Raw genomic sequence first — 21,766 nt, forward strand, 5'->3', positions numbered from 1 at the left:
TTTGAACAGAAATGCGAAAAAGAGTTTGAGAAAAATAGTGTAGGAGATATGGAGGGGGGATGACGAGGCAAATGAAAAAAATGGAGAAGAACATTAACTTTTTCTTCTTAGTTCTCCTATTTTGGTTACAATAAAACTTTTTTATCTAGGCAAAATCTATAGTATAGAAACTATATGATAAAGCAAAAACATGGACCTGGACCATTCATAAAGTGAGACATCAAAATTGACATCTTTAACATTGTTAAAGTCTTTAATGCAATTGGTAAATACACCCTATGGGACATGAACAATGAAAGGGTAAGTAAACATATAACATTTCTAATGTGATTGGTTGATATTGAGATTTAATCTATTGCAAGTATTCATTTTTGCATTATGTTATAGCTCAACTTTTTAACAAAGCATAAAACTAAATGTCTTATCAATATGTATTTTTCTATCAAACATGTTTGAAAAAAAAAATGTTGAAGCATCATTGTCAATTTTATTGGTGATCACACTTCAAATGAAGCAATATATAAGAAACAAAGTGGAGTAAGTTTTTACTTTTTTTTTTCATAGCTTCTATGGCAAAAGCAATTTTCTCTTGGCTGAGTGCTTGGCTCTTTTGAATGGCCTCCATTTGTGCTATACTCAAAGCATTTGGAGGTGGAAATTGAGAGTGATAATAAGTGTTTAATTGATATTCTCCTTATGAATACTTTCATCCCTTAGAGAGTCACTTATATTCTAAGAGATATCAAAAGATTAAGTGCTTCCATGAGCATCAGCTCTAGGAGAAAAGCAACTGCTGCACAAATTCACTTGTTAATAGGAATGTTGCTGAAGGAAACTTCCATATTTCCTCTCATGATCTTACTTGTGAGCTTCGCTCCATCTTTCATGAAGATTGCATGAGACTTTTTGTCCTATTTATAGGTTAGAGTTTTTTCTTCTTGGTTTGCTTTGTGATGAGTCTACTTTTTGTATTTTTCTTTTTTGGGTTGTGTGGAAATAGTGAGGATGTGTGCTCTTGGTGTGGAAAAGTTATATGATGCTTGTAGAGTTGTGTTGCTAATTATGGTGAATCAACAATGGCAAAAATACAACTGTATCAAACACTGTTAAAGAGGTTAAGGAGTTGGTTCAAATTTGGGAATGTAGGAGCAATCATACTAATTTGACAATGCCAACTAACTCAACTGGTAAAGTCTCTAGTTGGTTGTAGTGGAGAGTTGGGATCATATCCTAATGTCACTAAGGTTGGGGTTATGGAAACGCTTGGATACGGTAATGTATACAAATTCCATAAATATGTTATTACCAATAAGTTTAATGTTAAAATAACTATAAATAAAGTATAAATATATAGTAATTGTATATTTTAATGGTATATATGAAGAAACTATGTTACAATTAATATAGCGGGGTGCATACATAATATACAATTTTATTGATAATGCATCAATCAAGATTACAAGACACATATTATATGATTTTACAAATTAATACATGTACAAAACCATTATCATTTCATTTTCTATTAAAGTCCAAGGCACAAAACATATGCAACTATTATATTTGAATTATTATATCATTTTTTCTATTTTGTTATTTTTAATTTTAACATTAACAAAAAATCAACTAAAAAATTAATTCTCAAATGTTTGGTAAACAATATTTTTATTATTTTAAACAATAAATATGTTATTATAAAATGTAAATTAAAATATCAAATAATAATTTATTAAAATAAATAATCTTAACTTAAAATATCAAACCTATTAAAATTTTGAAGATGCATATCATATGGAAATTCATAAATTTAAATTACTAAAATAATTATTCCATTATTAGTATTTTTATTTTTATAAATGTTCTAAAATAAAAAAATATATTTTTATACAAATGTAGATTAGTGGATTTGATAGATTCAATTTCTATTATATTCTCAAATATTTTGTAAACGATATTTTTATCTTTGTAAATAATAAATACAATGTTATTTAATGCAAATGAAATATTAATTAATAATTTATAAAAATTTTAAGATACATATCATGTGCAAATTTATAAATTTTAAGTATTAAAATAATTTTTTATTTGTATATTTTTTTTGAAACTAAAAATCATTTTTTGATATATATGTGAATTTGATAAATTATTTATTCCATCGATTTATAAAATACTAATTTTAAATATTATTTTTTTAATTTGTAGTTGAAATTGTTGAATATAATTGTATGTTTGATTGCATGAAGACATTAATGTTAATAAAAGTTGATTTATTTCAGTTATTGTCATGAAGTCAAAGATGGCTTAGTAGTTAAAGATGTATGCATTTCCCGAGTGTCAGTATTTTAATCTTTGGCAATAGGGTACCCCATTATTTACCACAAAAAGACGGAAAGAGAGAGGGAGAGAGAGTACCAAAAATCACCATGATTAGATGTCTTAAGACCTTTTGATTCATTGCATCATCTTCAGGGTGGGACCCACTAGTGGGTCCTAATCATATCCTAATCTAGGAAAGATGATTACGAGGGTAGATACAAGTCTATAACCGGTGTTTCTCAAAACAAAAACAAATCAAAATAATGTGAATTGTTTTTCTTGTAGTTGGTTCCAAAAACAAATCAAAAATTAAACAATCTAGTTTGAAAATAGATTGTTTCTCAAACAAAAACACAAAAAGCATGTTCTTGAATTCCTAGTTTCAAAAACATGTTTTCACCTTGTTATTTAAATTCAAATTACATTAACCATATAATTTCTATACTTGAAAATTTGTTTTCTTTTTTAAAAACCATTATTTTGATGGTTCTAAAAAAACAAATATTGTTTTTTGAAATAAAATCAACTTGTTTTTCCTTTTGAAAACAAAAACAAAGTTCAAGAATATGTTTTTTTTTGTTTTTCTTTTGTTGATGTGGCAGTTCCAAAACAAATGAAAACAAAAACATTCATGTTTTTCTTGTTGTTGGTTTCAAAAACAAATTTAAACAATCTGGTTTGGCAAGAGATTATTTCTCAAAACAAAAAGCACAAAAAACATGTTATTGGTTGTCTATATATTTTTTGTTTTCAAAATTGTAACCAAAAACATGTTCTTGAATGTTTGGTTTCAAAAACATGTTTTCATGTGGCCATTTAATATCATCTTCCATAAATCATACATCTTCTTCACTATAAAGTTTGTTTTTATTTGAAAAACCACTACACTATAAAGTTTTTATTTTAAAAATCATACAACTTCCATAAATCATCCAGTAATTTGAATTCGATTCACTCCTCACAAAACGTTGCAACTGTCTGTGTGAGGCATGTTCTGTGAGGAGCAAATCCTAATTCTAGTATTTCATGAAAATCTTACCATAAATTACAAAGAAAAGCAGGTTAAATCTAACAAATACCTGCATTCCTTTTATCACCTTATCATGTTCGTTCACATGCCCAACATAGGGGAGTTCAGATCTGCACCCCACATGGGGGCGACCCACAACGTCCCACAGCACATCCCGCTGTGTATTGGGAGCATCTCCCGATGATAATATCAGAACCGATGATGTCATCATTGGGAGATGTTCCCAATACATGGCGGGGATGTGCTGTGGGACGTTGTGTGGGCAACCCCTTGTGGGGTACTGGTGTGAACTCAACATAGGGAGTCATCCAAGACAAGTGGACTACAATTTGGTCCAAATTCCAAAGGCTAACAAATAGATGAAACCAGATCTGGTTCTAACAAGAAACCTACACATCTCACAATGAGACTAGATTCACCCAAGGTTCAAAATTTTGATACGATACGGAGTGTATCGTTGTATCATTGGGGTCTTGATACACTTCTTTATAGGTGTTCTGGGAGAGTCTGGATTTCCTATTAACCACATTCTACTGCCCTTTCCTACTAAATGACATGGTGACGGTTGTCCTATCTTCGTGTGACCTCTTATTAGGTGAAACAATTTCCATGTGAGAATTCACTTTCATTGCCTTCCACCTTGAGGTGAGAACATAGCGGTGGCGACTAGAGCTCATTTCCCTCCAGAGTCCCTCCCTTCTCTCATCCCCTCTGTCTTTCTCTCTCTCCCTCCCTCTTCACTCCTGCTCTACCTTTTTCTTTCTCTTTAGCTATTGTTCATCGTCTTCTTGACAAGAATAGAGAACTCACAACAATGGTATTCTCTTGTCGTGCTTACTTATTTTTAGCATACACTTTGCCTTCCCTCATAGTTGTTGCTTTTTTCTTTATTGTTTTCAAGTTCCCACAGTTATCCTCCAATGCTTTGCTGCCCTACTTCTTCTATTGGTTGAGTAGCACTGGCAATAGCTTTTCCCGACTGAAATCACACTCCGCTCAACTTTGAACGATGAATATTGTCATCCCATCTATCTCTCGATTGCAAGGCATTATGTATTCAGCATTGGAATGTGCACCTTGGAGAACAATGAAGTCTCCTCTGTTGCAGCATCTAACATCGGGCAGAGCATAACTTAAGTAAATCCCGAGCCAACTTGCAACATTTTTTTCTTTTTTTGCTTCTTTTTCACTTATCTTCTCTCGTTTCTTTACGTCCCTTTTGTCATTATCCTCTGCATTTCTTTGGTGTGGCATGCGGGTTGTGAAGAAAAAAGACTAAAAGGGTCAACTACATCATCTACACGACGAGTTCTAGATATTCTCCTCTATCTGGTTTTGTTCATATCCTTCACAAATCTTTGAACTTTCAATTTTAACGAACGTTCTTAGACGTGTCACCAATCTCAGTTCGGATCTCCTATGCCGAGAGAATACCATTGCTGTGAGTTCTCTGTTCTCATCGAGAAGACGATGAACAATAGGTAAAGAGAAAGAAAAAGGAAGAACGAGAGAGAAGAGGAAAAGAGAAAACAACAAAGGGGACGAGAAAATGAGATCTAGTTGCTGCCACCATATTCTTATCTCAAGGTGAAAGGCGATGAAAGTGGATCAAAAGTAGGAATCAAAAAGTCATCACACTTGAAAATTACAATTAATCAAAAGTAGGAATCAAATTTTCACCAAAATTCAATGGCAGTTGTTGATCAGAGAGCACCTTTCCAATATTTTGAAATTCCGGCATCATAAATTTCCCCCTGAAAATGTGTGGTATTAGGAGATACGCATTTCCTGCAACCACAACATGTTCCAACTTGCAAGGTGATTTAACACTGCACATCTCACCCTTAGACCATGTCTAAAATGTGTGGTGTCAACAAGTCACATTGCACAGTTGTATAATCTCAAGAGTCAAGACCCATTTTTTGTTTATTTTTATTTTAATTTTCAAATGGGAAGGATAGATTGGCATGACAGACTGTTATTGGTTTGGTGTAGAAAATTTTATGCGCCAGCGCCAATAGTACAAAAGGTGTGAGTTTCACATCAATATTTGTCGCATGCGACCAACGGTTGCAGAAAATCTTTTTCTTTAGTATCGGATCATGTTTGAATGCGTTGGAAGCGTTTTTAATTGGTAGAAGATCCAGTCTCTAGGAGCCTAGTTGGCCCGTTCACAGTTTGACTTGGGTTGGTTAGAACCACACGCTCTAGATTCTGGTTGGCTCGGTCTGACACAGACTGGCCGGCCAGCTTGACCCAACAAGATTCAAGGCAACAAACCAGGGCAAATTGCAGTTTTTATGGTTCTATCCGGTCAAACCACCTGAGTCATGTATGTGGTCCGACCGGCTCTCTCCAACGAATTCGGATCTCCCAACACGGCAACACCAAAGAGAAGTGCAAATGTGGCTGTGCAATTGCCAAAGTTGCACAGTGGCACACCACAGTTCTCAACATGACCACGTGGATCCATGGCTTCCACTCCCAAATCCACCCTCTAGAGACACTGAGAACCCTAATATAATCTCTCTGATTCTCTGCAATTCCTCAATTCCAATTCCAGAGAAATGGCTTCTATGGGCTTGTCCACCATTTTCTCTGTCACAGCACCTTTACAGGGTTTCAGTCAGACCAACGCAAACCCGTCATGGGCATCCTCCCCGGCTATGGTTTTTGTCAACCTCTCCAGCAGAACCCCAACTGGGTTCTCTAAATCAACCCTTTTACACCACGGGCTCCCCGTTCAATCCTCAGAATTTCCTGGTACGCTCTTGAAATCTTCGAGAAAGGCAGGTATTGTGTATGCAAGAGCGGCGACGGAAAAGAGCATCCATGATTTTACTGTGAAGGTGAACTCCGCTTTTTTTTTTTTCTTTTTTTCATAGCATTTCTTTTTCTTTTTTCTAAATTCTTGTTTAAAAAATTATAAATTACGTGTTCTTAAATGGGTCTGATTGGTCTGAAAGAATATCTGCGATTAAATAATTTGTTATTACAGGCAGTTTGGTCATCCTTTGCATCTTTTGTGGGTTTATTAATTTTGATTGTCAGAATTATTATTCGATAATACAGGTAAAGATTCTGATTCTGCGACCAAATATAAGAATGCTTTGGCCATTCGTCCATTGTAATTTGCTAATTAGATTTCTTAGAGCATTTATTACTGAAACCCAATTTAATTTTGTTATCAACTGGTAAATTAACTTAGTTCTTGAAAATAAGAAAAAGGAGCTGTTTCTTTTTGATTGGTAAGAAAAAGAGAAGTTTACTATAGCAGTGTAGTACTTTTGTTTTTTTGCTCCAAGGGGCTACACAACGGGGGATATCAAAGAAGTTGTTTCATGTTGAAATATCAACTATTTTGGTGCAGGATATTGAAGGGAAGGATTTTTCTCTGAACAAATTGAAAGGGAAAGTTCTTTTGATTGTTAATGTTGCTTCAAAATGGTAATCCCTCCTTTACATTTGTTTTGCCCATAGAATTCTTATTTTTATTTAAGTAGTTTTATTCCTCTTTTCTGTTCATTTTTCTTCATAATAAGTTCATTTGTGAATTGAAGAGGGTTGGTATCCATACTGAAGGTTTTCATTTTGAATCTCAGTGGTCTAACTTCATCAAATTACACTGAGCTGTCCCACATTTATGAGAAGTACAAAACCCAAGGTAATCTGAACTGTTAAATTTTGAGAATGTCTAACCATGATTTTTCTTTGTATGTTTGCCTCAATTAGTGCATTGGTGCTTAAAGGATTGTGTAGTGTTCTGCCTGTGCTTTGGTATTGACATTACTTCCAAAGGAATTATAGAATATGGGCATATAATTATATTGACATGAAATGTGGTGAATAGGACGCAAATTGAAGCAACCAAGTGCATACTCTACCAAAACTCCAAAAGATGTAAATTATGGGATCAAGACTTATGGTAGAATGTGAACATCCCATTACTTTCTCATGACCAAGTTTTGGCATTCTGAAGGTGTCACTTCCTTGTCTTATTTTTTTCCCAATTTCTTTAGGCTGTGTTTGTTTGCAATGCAAATCTGAACTGGATAAATATTTTGCATCTGTTCATTTGTGGCTATGATTTGCACTCTTACCTGATGCAAAAATTTCACTTTTGTCTCATTTACATCCATTTGCAGTGCAAATTTTTGCATGTGAAGAACTGATAAAAATTTTCCCCATTTCCTCCTACCTTAATTCTTTCTGATATAAAGTGGGGACCACATCAATTTACTCCCTACCTTACTCGCTTCAAATGAATAACCCTTCTCCCACCTCATTTCTCTTTCATATAAATTGGGGACTACATTTTGCTTCATATTTTACTTCTTAGGCTCAGTTTGGAATGAGTACAAATACAAATATGTAGAATGAAAAATCTTGTATTTTGTATTATTTTGTATGTATATGTACTGTACATATTTGTATTTGTACTCCTTCAAACTGAGCCTTACAAACAAACAAAACAAGGTCAAATCTGATGTAAAAGTAAACCAGGATTTACAATTAGTCCATTTGCACTCCTATGCATTTCTACAACTGCAAGTAAAATTTGCACTGCAACTGAATGGAGCCTTATTTGTAAAGTGTTTAGGTGTTTTGAATCTATTGATTAGAGATGAATAACTGAAAAGTTACTTGCCAACTCCAATTCAAGGTCTGATGCTTTTCCTCTCTCTACAAGTGCTATTTAAGCTCTCCATTGTGAAGCTGGGTTCTTTCTTCTTCTAGATGTGATGCTCAAGGTCCAACCTTAAAATATACTTTGCCCTATCTTTATCTGATTTAACCCCCTTTTCTAATGGATGATTTCATTATGTGAACTTCGCTTCTTCATGTGGTTTTGGAACCATTTTCACAAATACATAATACAGACACATCGTTACTGCCCAAAAAATCTATGGTGTAGTAGTATCACAGCCTCAGTTGCTGTTTAGACATTTGTATTAGTGATTATTGCCTAACATATTTATTTTTTTCTTGGATAACAAGCAGCTTCAATGGAAAAAGGAAAGAAAATGCTCTATACCCTGAACAAGGAAAAGAAAAATGGAAGGGGAAGCCAAGGCTAGCAAATAATGAAAATTTGAATTGGCCAAACATACAGGAAAAGACCCATATCTACAATGTTTACAGGAAACAAGTACTGTATAAGGAAATTCACCCAACACAACTCCCTGAGAATAGTGCCTGTAGCAAGCACCCCAGAACTTTAGTGAGCTTTTTAACAACTAATTCAAATTAGACGTTTAAGAAAAGGTATTTAAATTTAAATATTTAATGCCAAAGATATGGTCTCTCTAATAAAATTAATCAGTATCTATGACCTGCTAGAATGCCCCCCCATCTCATCCATTCATGAATTTATCGAATGTAGATAAAAGGTATTAAATATGAAGTGTTATAATCCAATCATCTTTCCTTATTTTTCTAATAATCTAAAGGCTTGCTGTAAGAAAAGATATGACCCATAATTTACATTGAGTTTATCATGACATGGATATTAGTAAGTAGGAGAATAAGAATATTTATAAGTGTCTGCACTCTAAGCCAGTAAATATTTGGATATTACATTTGTTTAATGCCAGAACTTTATGTATCTAGTGAAGTTGATGCAGCATGGTTTCCTAGAGTGTGGATTACTAGGGCCGGGATTCGACTTGTAATTTTCTTGTGTAAATGTATTATTGGAGAAGGAAAGAAGCAAGGAAGGCTTGATTGAAAGAATAATGATTAGGGTGGCTCATGGCTCAAGTCTCTAGAAATCTTTTATAATGTTGCTATAGTTGATATTCTTGGAAAATGGAAAGAAGTGGTGAATTCTGTTCCATACAAGTCTGTTACTACTCATCCTTGGTCTCCACCAGAAACAAGATTTGTCAAACTTTAACTTCGATGGTAGTGGCATAGGGAAACCCAGGACATCAGGAATTAGAGGTGTATTTAGGGATGGGGAGGGGAGAATAATTGCTTTATATTCAGGCCCGGTGGGTGGGGGTGGGGGGGAGATTCTCTCAGAGCAGAGGTTTTGGCAATGATGGAAGGAGTTCGAAGGGAAAGAGGTCTTTGAACATTAGGAAGCTAATAGTTGAAGGGGATTCACAATTGATTGTAAATTGGCTTCATAGTGATGAGATGAAGATGTGGATCTACAACAATGAATGTAGGGTTAATTCCTAGGGACATTGAAGTACCCTTCAGCTGGTGTAAGTGTAGGGTTAATTCCTTTGCTGATACACTAGCCAAACAAGGGGTAGGACAACAAGTTCTTTTCTGGGCACAATTGTAAGGGAAGGGTGCTATTAAGGGTAGAAATAAGTTTCTCAATGAAATTGTTGTTGTTAATCATCAAAAAGAAAAATATTATTACTACTAGCATGCACACTTGCAAACACAGACACAAACACAGACACAGACACAGACACAGACATACACACACAAACATCTTTTCACCTGTTACTAGATGTATTCAATAGTTACTATCTTCCATTTTTTCTTTAGTTGACTCTTAATATTGACTATGAATGAAAAATAAAGGGATAATAGCATATAAGGGCAACTTCTGGGCCCTAATATCAATAAAAGTAATAGTTTTAAAAAAATTTCAAAAATAGATTAACTTTTTAAAAATAATATCAATTACGGGCAAAATCACTGTTTATCTTCTTCTTCTTGCAATCTGTTCACCAACGCCGCTGGCCACCACCGTTCACTGCAGTCCGCCGCCTCTCGTCACCGCCTCCGGCGGCGGCGGCCTGGTGGCCATTCCTCTGCCCAATGCTGCCACTTTCGCTGTCCACTGCCACCTCTGTCTCCACCTACCTCTGGCACCATTACTGGAGGCGGAGGTGGCGGCGTTGGGTAGAGGAATGACCACCAACGCTGCTGCCGCCTCTGCCTCCGCCCACTTCCGGAAACGTTGCTGGAGGCGGAGGCGGAGGCGGAGGTGGGCGGAGATAGGCGGAGGCGTTGCTGGAGGCGGCAGCAGACGGCGGCGGGCGGCAGCGCTGGTGAACAGATTGCAAGAAGAAGAAGATGAACAGTGATTTTGCCATTAATTGATATTATTTTTAAAAAGTTAACCTATTTTTGAATTTTTTTTAAAATTATTACTTTTATTGATATTAGGGCCCAAAAATTTCCCTTATATGCTATTATCCCAAAGCAAGTTAAAAAGGACAAATATTTTATAAAATGGTTCTTTACGTTTCATATAAAAAAGATAAATGAAATAGGTCTAGAAACTTTTAAGCTAAATGAACATTGTTTATTTGATTACAGGTTTTGAGATTCTAGCTTTCCCCTGCAATCAATTTGGTGGTCAAGAGCCTGGGTCAAATGCAGATATAAAGCAATTTGCTTGTTCAAGGTTTAAAGCTGAATTTCCTATTTTTGATAAGGTGAGTCAGTTTTCTTTCCCCCTCACGCATATATGTACATGCATATGCACCTACAATACACTCACACTACATGAACAGACAAATTGCCTGCCACTCTGTGCACAAGGATAAATCAAGTACTGAAGGCTATTCATGACAGATTGATGTGAATGGACCAAATACAGCTCCAGTATACCAGTTTCTCAAGTCAAGTGCAGGAGGATTCTTAGGTGACCTAATTAAGTGGAACTTTGAGAAGTTCTTGGTGGATGGAAATGGAAAGGTTGTAGAGAGATACCCACCAACAACCTCACCTTTCCAGATTGAGGTATGCTTTGTTCATCGTCATCCTTGTTGAATTTTATGATTTCTTGGTCATTAGCTGTTTCCTGAAGTTTTCTTCAAATCTAAATGAAATATGGGAGATGGTTGACGGTACCCATGGATTATTAGAGCTCTTACTCAGTATAGATAGAAATGAACCAAATAGGACACTTGTATTGTCATGGTTACCGGGATGAACCAAGGCTTCTAGTGTCATATAAGCTATTATATTTTCCTAAAGAATTTTCTGTTGTTCTCATTTCTATATCTGATCATATTTTGTTGCAGAAGGACATTCAGAAACTCCTTGCAGCATAAATCTCAAACAACTGCAGACAAAAATTGCAGGATTTTCATTGTACATGTGAAATAAAGCATGTAAATTTCCAGATGAGTTTTGCACTTAGTTTATGTTAATGCATCATAGTTACTGTAAGTTGTTTTTGACATTGTTAACGCATCATAGTTCTTGTAAGTTGTTTTTAAAATCTAAGCTTGAAATTGCTTCATCTGTTTTAAACCTGATGATTGAATGTAGCTGCTATATTGGGTGAAGAGCACTTTTTCTTCCCTTTTCGGGGAAAAAAAGAAAAAAAAAATCAAGTGTAAGGCAAGGTTCAAAGTATTAGTATTGCGAAGAGTATCCCAATATGATTTGGAAATACATGGATACAGTGGAAAATTTGAGACATACAACAATACATAGGATACATATATCGGTAATTCGAAAACTAATTTTGTCCGTGTGACTTGTCCTATATTGACAGTTCTCAAGCCCGGTGAATGGGAGACTGGATATGCTCCTCACACTTCTCGCCTCACACGCACATCCGATCATGCATTGAGAACATCTCCCATACTTATTAGTTATTATTCACGGGAAATATTCTCAATGCATGGTGGATGTACCTGTGAGGCGCCCATTTATAAGGAGCAGATCCTGTCAAGGTGAATGGGGCTTGGATCTGTGATAGTGCTACCCACAAGTTGTTCCTAAATCCCTACCCATGGGACATTACAGCTACGCATTGGGAATATGTGTAGCAGATCTGGAGTGGAATGGAAATAGTCGTATGAACTTGCTAGCTGATAATCACTTTCATCCATCTCTTGAGTAAGATCACATCTCCGCCCCACAAGGAGCTGTCCCACAGCATATTTTTGCCGTGTATTGGGAGCATCTCCTGATGATGATATCATTGGGACTGGTACTATTATTGGGAGATATTTTCAATACATGGCGGAGATGTGTTGTAGGGCGTTGTGGGGTGGAGATGTGAACTCTGGTTTCTGCTGTGTATCGGAGGTTTCCTAACCAATCACGATTGAACACACCAGTATTTGTTACATTGGTAAATTAATCCTATGTGTAGCAGCAGTGGATCGTACACATAGCAATTTTCTCTAAAAGTGATTTGAGAACTCAGTTTGCCAAGCCACACGCTCAGCCACTCTTGTTTTAGTATTATATTTTTGGGTTAAGTATATTGCAGCCCAATGAAGAATTCTGAATTACAGCCTTCCATAGTCTATTAGTAGCCCCCTTATAAATTGCATCCTACCTATGAATTTGACATCAATTCATGGTCAGGATTCATTCTCCGGTGGGGTGAAAGAATTCTGAACTGGACTAACCAGTCATTTTCCCTATATTTTTCAAGTTTTTTTTCTTTTTTTTTTCTCGGCTTCATTACACAAGTGGCGCTAATTCATCCCCATCTTCTTAACTCTTGTTGAGATTTGATCCCAGGTCTCAACAAGTCAGAAGTCCTACCAACTGAGCCACCATCAGTTATTCTTTTTTTTTTCAAGTTTGATTTGATTGGCTTTAAAATCTCAAAAAATGCCACTGTGGTGTTTCAATTTATGAAATTATTTAAAATTTCATTAAGACTTTAAAGCATTTCTTTTAAAACCACCATAATTTGGCATTAAAAAAGAAGAATTAGAGTAGGGAGATAAACGGTTTTTAATCAAATTTTCGTACTACAAATTTTTTTTGTTCACTGTCTTCTTCTTTCTCCACCTTTCTCTTCTGTGGTATCAAGACACGGAAGAGTCATTTGATACTATGATGAAGTGCTCTTTCATCCAAGTTTTTTTTTTCTCAATTTGAAAAAGTTGTTCTTTGCAAGCTGTTCTCTTCAAGCTTTTTTTTTGGTAGATATTTTTATTATAATTTTGAAAATGGGATCAGATCAGACGATTGAACTGATTGACTTGAGAATCAATCATGGCTCTGGATCTGACTTTGGACTTCAAAACCGTCTAAACTACAGTTTGGACTGAATGATTGGACCATTTGATCTAAGAACCGGTGACCAAAGTAGTTTCATTTCCCAATCAGTTTTTAAAACCATGATTTTCATCAAGCATTTTGCCCATGGCAGTGGAATAAAATCTTTTATTGTTGAGGATATTGTTAGGTCAAGCTCAATCAACTTCCGATCTTAAAAGCTTCATATTTTTTATAACCAGTTTATCCTCCAATGACCTAATACTGTGAAACGTCTCCAATAGAGATTGCCCACTTTGTTGTACCCATTGGACGTAGACTAAAAAACTGGCTTTTCTACTTCATTTTAGCATTGAAAACCACCTGTGTGAAATAAGGGAGAGTTAGCTTATCCAAGGTTAAAAGTGGAGTGGGACTTCTTATTTCAAGTTCTCGCTGATATTGGCTTCTGACAACATTTTTGCTCATTAATGTACAAATCTCTACTTCTAATATGGCTATACTAGTGAACTGGTGTTCCCGGAAAGTCATTCTCAAAGTTACCTATTATCTCCTTACAGAAGTACTTTTTCATTTTCACTTTTTCACTGATTCGCCTTTTTTATACGTGGACATTTCACTTTTATCACTGGTTCACTTTTAACCTTTAGTGAAGTCATAGCACTAGTTCACCCTTGGGTCCACTTTTACATGGACCCTCCAATAAAAAATTGCCCCATCAAGAGGCCTAGCAAGCTCCTCGCTCCATCAATCTCTCTCTCTCTCTCTCTCTCTTCTTAGATCCTTAGGCTGCGTTTGTTTGCGATACAAACGTCGAACCGGGGTATTTATGTACTCCGGTTCACATTTGTTTGCGATACATATATGTATCGAAAATGAGTGTAAAACTATATTTTCTGACATGAATGTATCGATTGAAGAGTGCATTACTGCATCGATTTTTTTGATGCAATCTTGCTCTCTTCGCTCGACGATGTAATTAGGGTATGCATTTGCTTTCAACTGTGTGAGAAAAATAGCCGTTTTAGGTGAGAGGAGATCTGCTGTGCCATCGCCCCCCTCCCCACCGCCTTCTAACGGTACTTTCTCACCTCCATCTCCGACCAAGGCATGGTCGCCGGTGGTCGGCGATCAGTATCTTGTGTTTTTTTCTGACTTGTGTTTTGCTATGTTCATTTTTCATGTCGTTTGGTTGCGGGGTTCCTGCCAATCTGATAGGAGGTTGAAGATCTTCACTTCGATCTACACAAGGTAATGTTAGATCTATCTTGAGCTTCACGGATCTGGTATTTTGCTTCGACTAATAAAGCTTTTCATCATTTTTTGTTGATTCTTTCTCAGACCTAGCCAAGTTTACACATCTTTCGCTCTGTCTTCAACAATCAAGTACGTGCATGGTGAAATTCTTCTTCTTTGTTACTCGGCTTCCTAATTAATCATTTTTTATGTTATCATTCTTGTTTGATGGAAGTATCTTCTTGAATATGTGATATTTTCCTTTGAAGGTATATGTATGATATTTGCCTTTGAATATGTGATATCTTCATTAACAAAGCTATGAATTATAAATTGCATATATATAGCACAAAAAGAAACCAAATGAAACCAAATTTGGAGAGATAAGAGGACGCTCTGTGAAGAAATGAAGACTAGAGAGAGACTCTAGTTGGGTTTCTTTTAGTAGGATTGTTCAATATGTTTATGACCCTGATTTTTCTTTCTATTTGTTTTGCTTTCATAGTTAGTTGAATTTTTGTGTTTTGAAGCAAGTTAGTTGAATTTTCGTTGGTGGTGGATTTATTGATGTCTTGCATTCGATGATGCAATGTGACTTTTCTCTCTGTTTATTTTATTTTATTCAATCAGTTCAAGTGTTCAATAGTTTTCATCTTTTCTCTTATCTTCTGAAAATATCTTTTTATATTTGTATTTATTTATTTATTTGGTTTCATGAGGATACACAACAGGGGTAACCTATCTCCCATACCCACAACATCCAACCTGATGGCAATGGGATTTGATCCAGTCTCTGCTACAACTAGTCAAAGACCCCTATGGGGCCTTTCTTTTTCCTTGCTCTAATTTTTGTGACATAAAAGATTACGAAACTAAGTACAAACCATGAACCTGGCAATTAGGATCTACATCTCCAAACTGATGGCTTCATTTGGTGGACAAACCAGGGTATTAGGCTCTAATGCCATGCATCCTTTGAGGGATTGAAGGGAGAGATTGAATGTTCAAAATAATGCAATATTAAATTGGCTTATCCTGAAAATAAAGCAATATTTAATTGGTTCATGCAACTTTACTCATGGTTCCCTGCACCCAATTATTTCCAAATTAAATTGAAAAGTTTGGGCCAATGATAAATTAGATATTTGGGATGACAATGCATCAAGTTTTATCTAAGCACATTAGCAACACTGGGTTATTGAGAAATTGTTCAAGTTTTATCTAAGCATATTAACAACACTGGGTTATTGAGAATTTGTTCAAGTTTTATCTAAGCACATTAACAGAACTACAACCCATGAATTACTTTAGGAAGGTAATTGAGAATTTGTTCAATGTTTTGTTTCACTACAACCTAAAGAATAGTTTTTTCCTCTACATGTTCTTTATAGCCTTTGTATAAATCTTTTAATTTGTCTACCAAAATGGCTGCACAAAGCTAACCTGTCCCACAAGCAACATCTAGTCCATTCCATTCCAGGAAATGGACTGAGTTTGGAAACCAACCTGGAAAAAAAATTAAGAAAGAAATATAAAAATATGCAAACAAACTAATGGATACACCACTATAAATTAAGGACTTATGATGCATATCTAGGTCTTCATAAAGGATCTAACCTATCTTTCCACAATCTATGTAATCCAACACTCCTTAAATCATTCATCAAATCATAGTTTGGAGCAACACTACTGAAAACATTACCAACCAATTTACTCTTTTCTTCTTCCTTAACATCCTTGACAGAAAAACTGATGCATTTTTATAAAGCTAGACAGGCTAGCCCCTACCAAATAAGATGCATTTTTAATACCAGTCCATTGCATCAGAAAAGTCCCTTTCTATCTTCATATGATTTTGATGTTTGAATCTAGTGTATGAAGGTGAAGTATCAAGGAAGGGGAGGTTTAGAGTAGCTGCTGATGTAAACATCTTGTTCCACTTGCTGCCAATTTGGCTAGGGGAGGCATGGATAGAGCCAATTCTTGTTGTTTGTTGGAACATTACATAGATATGTCCCAAAAAATTAAGGTCCCAACATAGATATGTCCCAACACAGATATGTCCCAAGATATCTATATCTTGAAGATTTTAGGATTGAAGGACCTAAAGTAATGGCCCACTAGTACCCAGGTAACTGTTGGCACCTTCACTTGAATACTGAAAATATAATAATATCCATGATAGCAATAACCGAAAAAATTAAATTCTATGATACTTGAATTTGATAGCTTGGTAATGAACCAAACTAGGTCCAAGACACAGTCTGCAGTTTTCCTGCTTCTCAGGCCAAGCTGGAAGCAAGACACAGATTAAATTGAACTCCCCATTTGCCTCTGGTTTTATCTTTGTAAAAATTCCTTACTACTGAAGCTAGTTGTGGTAGATCCAATTTTTTAATAGGGTTATTCTTAGGGGACCTACTGTGCTGTTTGTGATTGTGTCTTTTTTAATAGGGTTATTCTTAGGGTACAGGCTGAGATCCTACTAATATGGGTCTATCCATATTGCATACATCATACAATTTACAAGTGAAGAATCAACGACAAATTGAAAAATAACTCTACTTCTAGAGGATAGAGGTTGATCATATATGGTTAGACTTCTATATAAACATTGACTTATCAGATGTAGTGGATAAGTGTTGCATGACTCAATTTTTCCCTCACAGCAAAGATTAGATAGAACTAGGGCGAAACCAACCCTAACCTATATAAAGCCAATCTGCACAGGTCCACACCAATTCTAAGGTTTATATCGGCTTTAGCCAACTCAGTTGGCTACTCTTAGAGTGGCTAATAAGCTTCAACCTGAAACTGCAGTTCATAATTGTTTTGAACTTTATTTGACAATTCTTAATATAGATAAAAAATTTGGTAGGGTCTCATGAATCCAACAAGGGGAATACCTCATGATGTAAGATTTACAACTTGAATGTGCAAACTTTATAGCTCTAAATAGTGCTTTCATTGTAATAGCACTCTAGACATTGCTTTTTCCTTTTATAATGACCCATTCCTTTCATAAATATATTGGATAATTCTCATGGGCTCTTTTGACTTGTCAATCAAGCATGGAGGTAACACATGACACTATGGCCAAGCGTAAGTGGATTAGTGTGGTCATTAGTTCCATTATGACATATCTTGCGGTGGTTGTCATCATCAAACAGTATACTAAATCTGCGAGTTGAACGATGCAGGAGGTTAGAAGCCTAGGGAAGGGAGTGTTTCTTAACACTATATTTAGTAGTGAGTCATCTTGTTTATCTCAAATTAGGATGAGAAAGCCATGTTTTGATTCCCTTTGTCATTTACTTGTTACCTATAGTGGACTTCGGCTAACCATTAACATGTCTGTCGAAGAGCAAGTTGCAATGTTTTTGCACACTATAGGGCATAATGAAAGGAATAGTGTCTTACATGTTACCTTCAGGCGTTCACAAGAAACCATAAGCCGGTATTTTCACAAAGTCCTGCATGCTGTACTTAGATTGTACATTTTGTTGGTTATACAACCTACTGGAGAACAAGTACCACCGGAGATTAGGAATGGCTCCCGGTTTATGCCATATTTTAAGGTATGTAACAGATTACTACACTTTTTACCTTAACACCTCCCTAGATCATGAAATTAACATAATTTAGTTAAATGTAGGACTGTATAGGTGCAATTGATAGGACCCATATCCCATGCAAAGTGCCTGTTGAGGAGCAAGGCACGTTTCGTGGTAGGAAGGGGAAAACAACACAAAAAGTAGTGGCTGCAGTGACATACGATTTAAAATTCAATTATGTATTGGTTGGGTGGGAGGGTTCGGCCACTGATGCCACAATCCTATATGATTCCCTGTGAAGAGAATGCAAACTCCACGTCCCAGAAGGTAACTTAAATTGATACTTCATCATTTCTAATACTCGAACACTGGACTCCATTGTCTTAACTAATCGCTTGTTGCCAATGATCACTCAATGAAATATAGGAAAATACTACTTAGTAGATGCCGGATACAGAAACATGCCAGGCTTCTTAGCACCTTATCAAGGCACTAGATACCACTTCAATGAGATACAAGGGCGGTTGCCGGAGTCCCCTCGGGAGATTTTCAACCACAGACATTCATCATTGAGAAATGTAGTGGAACGTGCTTTTGGTGTTTTGAAGAAGCGTTGGGCAATTCTTGATGCAACACAACATTTTGACATTGACATGCAGGTCAAGATTGTGATAGCTTGTTGTGTGCTTCACAACCATATAATGGGAGTTGATCCGCATGACCGGTACACCCAAGAAGGGATATATGAGGCAGATAGGCAAAATACATCCGATGGGGATGAATTTGTGGCAGAAAGCGCCAATGTAGATTCTCTTGCACCAAGGCTACAAAGAAATGAACTAGAAAGGTGGTCCACATTTAGGGACCAGATTGGGTCAGACATGTTTCAGGACTGGAGGAGACTGTGAAGGTGATTAGGAGTTGTAGTATTTGGATTAATTGCACATCATCATTGTTAGAACCAATTTGTGTCAATTGTAGTTCTTATAATGTTTAAAACATCCAATTTATTTGTTTTATTAGATATCCATGACTTACTTGTTAGATAGTTTAATATATCAACAATATTGTTTAAACACCATATTTTTGTATTGCACACTTACTTTTATGTTGTTGATTACTAGAGGTATTTTCAATATTTCTTTATGATAATGTATGTACATGTCTATGTGTTATTTATTTACTACATGAAATAGAATACTTTTGGCCAGGGATGGTCTCTAGTAGAGATACAACAAGAACATCTATTAGTAATAGGAAAGATGGCAATAAGGGAAATGATGTGTTGTCTATCTTTCAAATTATGTCCAGCAAGGGTGATCGAAGTCGACAAGTAAGATGGAATGATGCTGTGGATAAGGTATTGATTAAGCTACTTGTTGATCAATTAGCATTGGGCAATAAGATTGATAAGGGGTTACGAACATCTACATACACATCAGTATGCAAGGAGATGACTGCCCGCTTCAATATTGATATGAGAACACCCCATATTAAGAGTAGAGTGAGAACATTAAAACCCATATACATGGAAGCCAAGAAGCTGCTCGGGACTAGTGGCTTCGGCTAGAATGAATCCAATAATCAAATCATAGCTGACCCAGTTGTTTGGGATGATTACATCAAGGTAAATGTGGCATATTTGGTTCTTTAATTAATGTTTAAAAATTAGCAACTGGTAATGATGCCATCTACAATGCAGGCCAATCCACTTGCACTGTGTGTTAAAGGCAAGGTGATGGAGATGCTTGAGGAAATAAAAACAGTTCTGGGAAATGATCAGCCTACGGGTAACAAGGCTATGGTAAGGTTTGACTCCATGACTGAGTTTGTAATGCTGATGTTGATGGTGCTGAAGAGGATGACCCTGAGTTCAATAATGTGGCAACAACCTCACTGACTGTTGATGAATTCATCTATGAAGATGGCACTCAATCAGTCTCCAACAATAATCGGAGTGTAGGTTCTTCAAGCTAAAAAAAAAAAAAAAGAGTGCATGGATCAAAACCGAAGCCCAACCAGGACTTTATTGATGCAATTGACAGAATGAATATTACAATATCAAAAATTGCATTTGCACTTACAGTGGAGACTGAGATGGATTTCTTAAACCGTTTATGGAAGGAAGTTATGGACTTGGAAGGGTATGGCATCCAAGTCTGGAACACTGTCTTTGGGTACCTAGGTGAACATGAGAAGGAAGCAAAGATTTTCCTTGCAAGGGACAAGCCATTTAGGGCTCAGATGGTCCTATCCATCATATCTAAGATGACTGGTTTTGGTGAAATGCAGTAGTACCTCTTCTCTTATTATGAAGTTTAGACAATGGAAGTTTAACATTTCAACTCTTTTTTGTTATAACTTAGGTTGATGCACTTGCTGATAAAATATATTAACTAGTTGGTGGTAGGTATAGTAGCTTTTAACACTCTTTTTAGTACTTATTTATACATTGATACTTTTGACTTATTGATATAATGGAACTTTCTTGCTATATCTCTTTGTTTGTAGTATGTCATAATCTGTCTGTTTCTTTGCAATTTACTCATATAAGCTTGTCAAAATGATGAAGTGTGTAGGATGAAAAAATCTTATGTTGTGTTCAAGGGGAGAAAGCCAGGTGTGTATGACTCATGGCCCGAGTGTCAAAAGCAAGTTGCTGGGTTCAGAGGGAATTCTTATTGTTCATATAACAGTTGAGAAGAAACTGAAGATGTATACTATAAGTATTGTGAAGTACAACTAGATACAACATATTCCTTTGAGAAGTTGGTTGTAGAGCCATCCACATCAACAATTAGGCCATATCTGATAGGAGGCATCATTGGATTCTTTACTGGGATTGTGGCATGGGGGTTGTTTAATTAGCCAAATCATTTGGAATGTTATGGAGAGAGAGAGAGAGAGAGAGAGAGAGAGAGAGAGAGAGAGAGAAAGAGAGTGAGAGAGAGAGAGAGAGATGTGTGAGGGAAAGAAAGAGATAGGGATGGTTCAAATGCAACTGAACTAAACACTAGGTGTGTGTGTTTGTTTTCTTCTGTTATGGTCATGGGTTTGTTTTCATGTATTCCTTTTTATCATATTATCATTAGCATGTCACTTATATTGAATAGGAACCACATGTTGGGTCACTTATCATTTTCATTATCAGATCTGATTTTATCATCTATTATGGATCACTTATAGCGGGAACCAAATTTCATCATTTGTTTTCATGTAGCTATCCTATGTGTTCATTATCGGATCAGATAAACTGATCTCATCACTGTATATTTATCAGTTTTTAGCAGGTCACTTATATTTATCAAGCCTCATTGTTTGAAGGCTGACATGACATTTAATGATTTGTGAATGGATTGATTAGTAATTGTGAATCTAAACTATTATCAGGTATCATTGTTTGAAGGCTGACGGTACCTTCAATGAAATATGAATGGATTGAGTAGGAAATGTGGATGGATTGTTTAGGGTGTGTTAGAATATCTCATGTTTGAATGAAATGTGAATGGATTGAATAGGAATGGGAAGGAAATCCAACAGATGAGTAGATATAGAGTGATATAGTTATCATTCTCATATTTGTTATCAGATGAGTAGATATATGGACTGATATTCAACAAAATATGGGTCTGCCCATATAGTCTACATCATCTTAATTTGAGGGAGATCCAACCCATGTTTCAAA

General features: G+C 35.9%; 2 protein-coding genes across 2 annotated transcripts; both read left to right on the plus strand.

The window, feature by feature from the left end:
* The first annotated feature begins 5,782 nt into the window (after window positions 1-5,782).
* Window positions 5,783-11,575, plus strand: LOC104609149 (putative phospholipid hydroperoxide glutathione peroxidase). The gene is made up of 6 exons (XM_010275384.3): window positions 5,783-6,195; window positions 6,717-6,793; window positions 6,949-7,010; window positions 10,634-10,752; window positions 10,892-11,059; window positions 11,344-11,575. The coding sequence occupies exons 1-6, from the start codon at window positions 5,914-5,916 to the stop codon at window positions 11,371-11,373; spliced, it is 738 nt and encodes a 245-aa protein (XP_010273686.1). The 5' UTR covers window positions 5,783-5,913; the 3' UTR covers window positions 11,374-11,575.
* A 140-nt stretch (window positions 11,576-11,715) lies between these two features.
* Window positions 11,716-20,647, plus strand: LOC109115552 (uncharacterized). Its single transcript, XM_088893682.1, has 7 exons — window positions 11,716-14,542; window positions 14,633-14,677; window positions 17,961-18,105; window positions 18,183-18,408; window positions 18,508-18,991; window positions 19,393-19,708; window positions 19,784-20,647. Exons 1-4 carry the CDS (start codon window positions 14,460-14,462, stop codon window positions 18,378-18,380), a joined length of 471 nt encoding a protein of 156 aa, XP_088749808.1. The 5' UTR covers window positions 11,716-14,459; the 3' UTR covers window positions 18,381-18,408; window positions 18,508-18,991; window positions 19,393-19,708; window positions 19,784-20,647.
* The last annotated feature ends 1,119 nt before the right edge of the window (window positions 20,648-21,766 follow it).

Source organism: Nelumbo nucifera, chromosome 8, assembly GCF_055504915.1.
Source record: "Nelumbo nucifera cultivar China Antique chromosome 8, China Antique-T2T, whole genome shotgun sequence".
NCBI classification, from domain to species: Eukaryota; Viridiplantae; Streptophyta; class Magnoliopsida; order Proteales; family Nelumbonaceae; genus Nelumbo; species Nelumbo nucifera.

Coding starts and splice junctions, on each gene's coding strand:
- LOC104609149 (XM_010275384.3), top strand. CDS start 5,914: ATGGCTTCTATGGGCTTGTCCACCATTTTCTCTGTCACAGCACCTTTA. Junction 7,011..10,633: donor TGAGAAGTACAAAACCCAAG/GTAATCTGAACT, acceptor ATTTGATTACAG/GTTTTGAGATTCTAGCTTTC. Junction 10,753..10,891: donor AATTTCCTATTTTTGATAAG/GTGAGTCAGTTT, acceptor TATTCATGACAG/ATTGATGTGAATGGACCAAA.
- LOC109115552 (XM_088893682.1), top strand. CDS start 14,460: ATGTTCATTTTTCATGTCGTTTGGTTGCGGGGTTCCTGCCAATCTGAT. Junction 14,543..14,632: donor TTCACTTCGATCTACACAAG/GTAATGTTAGAT, acceptor ATTCTTTCTCAG/ACCTAGCCAAGTTTACACAT. Junction 14,678..17,960: donor GCTCTGTCTTCAACAATCAA/GTACGTGCATGG, acceptor TGTTACCTTCAG/GCGTTCACAAGAAACCATAA.